Source organism: Rhinopithecus bieti, unplaced genomic scaffold (genome assembly GCF_001698545.2).
Source record: "Rhinopithecus bieti isolate Rb0 unplaced genomic scaffold, ASM169854v2 scaffold_17629, whole genome shotgun sequence".
Taxonomy (NCBI): domain Eukaryota; kingdom Metazoa; phylum Chordata; class Mammalia; order Primates; family Cercopithecidae; genus Rhinopithecus; species Rhinopithecus bieti.
Window position 1 is genome coordinate 11,511 of NW_016808800.1, and position 1,411 is coordinate 12,921.

At 46.3% G+C, this 1,411-nt stretch overlaps 1 protein-coding gene across 1 annotated transcript in view; it reads left to right on the forward strand.

The window, feature by feature from the left end:
- The window catches only part of LOC108538881 (uncharacterized protein CXorf23-like), a 12,598-nt gene extending 11,248 nt beyond the window's left edge, over positions 1 to 1,350 (forward strand). Inside the window, exon 5 of the mRNA XM_017887212.1 lies at positions 1,292 to 1,350. Within this exon, the coding sequence (XP_017742701.1) occupies positions 1,292 to 1,322 (31 nt within the window). The 3' untranslated portion in view covers positions 1,323 to 1,350. The remainder of the gene's footprint in view (positions 1 to 1,291) is intronic.
- Positions 1,351 to 1,411: the final 61 nt, after the last annotated feature.

Consider the following 1,411-nt stretch of genomic DNA (forward strand, 5'->3'; position numbering starts at 1 on the left):
CGCCCGGCCGCGGATCTAAATCTTTAAGTTAATCTAAGTAGAAGAAAATGGTCACAGAAGGAACTGCACATGCAAAGGTGTAGAAGCAGGAGAGATTGCTGTGTGCCAGGAACTACATGAACTTCAATATTCCCGGCTGGGCGCGGTGGCTCACGCCTGTAATCCCAGCACTTTGGGAGGCCAAGGTGGATGGATCACTTGAGGTCAGGAGTTCAAGACCAGCCTGGTCAACGTGGTGAAACCCCGTCTCTACTAAAATAAAAAAAATTAGCGGGGCGTTTTGGCACGTGCCTGTAATCCTAGCTACTCGGGAGGCTGAGGCAGGAGAATTGCTTGAACTTAGGAGGTGGAGTTTGCATTAAGCCAAGATTGCGCCACTGCACTCCAGCCCAGGCAACAGAGCAAGACTCTGTCTCAAGAACAAACAAACAAAATCCCGAGGCTCAGTGTGCCTGTTGGGGAGATTGGAGCAAGGTAGCAAGGGCCAGAGCAGAAAGAGCCATGGGGTCACGATGAGGAGTGTGGAAGTTATCTTGTTGCCAGTGGGGAATCCATGGGAAAGACTGAAGGTGGGCCTGTGGAAGGGGCTGAGAAGCATTGTGGAGAGATGCAGGATGTGACACGGAGAGGAATCCCCAAGGGCTGTGGAAATGAGGCTTTGGAGATCAGAGGAAGAGTCCAGGGAAGGACCTCCCTCCCAGATAGGGCTGCCTGAGAAGAGCCCTTTGTGGCCTCAGTACCTCATGATGACGGGAGAGAGGAGGCTGTCGTTCCCTGCTGTGGCCCTGCAGTATCAGAGGCCTCAGCTCTGCCAGTGAGGGGACCCTGAGCCAGTCATACACCTTGCCTCTGATGAATGGGCTGGGTCATGAGCCATTGGTGCTTCCACCAGTAAGAGCCTGTTAGCAAGAAGGGGAGGAGGGCAGTGCTGCCAAAGTTTCTAGAGCAGTAATTATCTTTACACAAAACACACATTTCATATATGGTTTCGGGGTTACAGCCCCAGGAAGCCTATCTTTAGACCCCAGATTGAGAACCCTGGTTCAAGGAATGTTTTCCCCATTGCTAACCTCCAACTTAGGTAAATAACATTTGTTGGAAAATGAGGCAAAATGACGGGTTTAGCCCTAATGACTATCATTTGTAATTTTAGTAGTGATAGATCATTGAGATTTCATTTGTGTGCTACTTTAATTGTTTCTGAAGGAGCTTTTCAAAATTATTCTTGTTTATTTGTTGAAAAAAAAGTTATACTAATAAAATATTCTTATTTTCTCTCTTTCCTTATTAGGGAAGATCAGAGTTCCAGTTTTCAAAGGTAAAGAATATTCATACTGATGGATTCCAAAACCCATGCATTTTATAAAATCAAATTTAAAAAAATGTATTGAAAAACCTTACATGGTAAGAT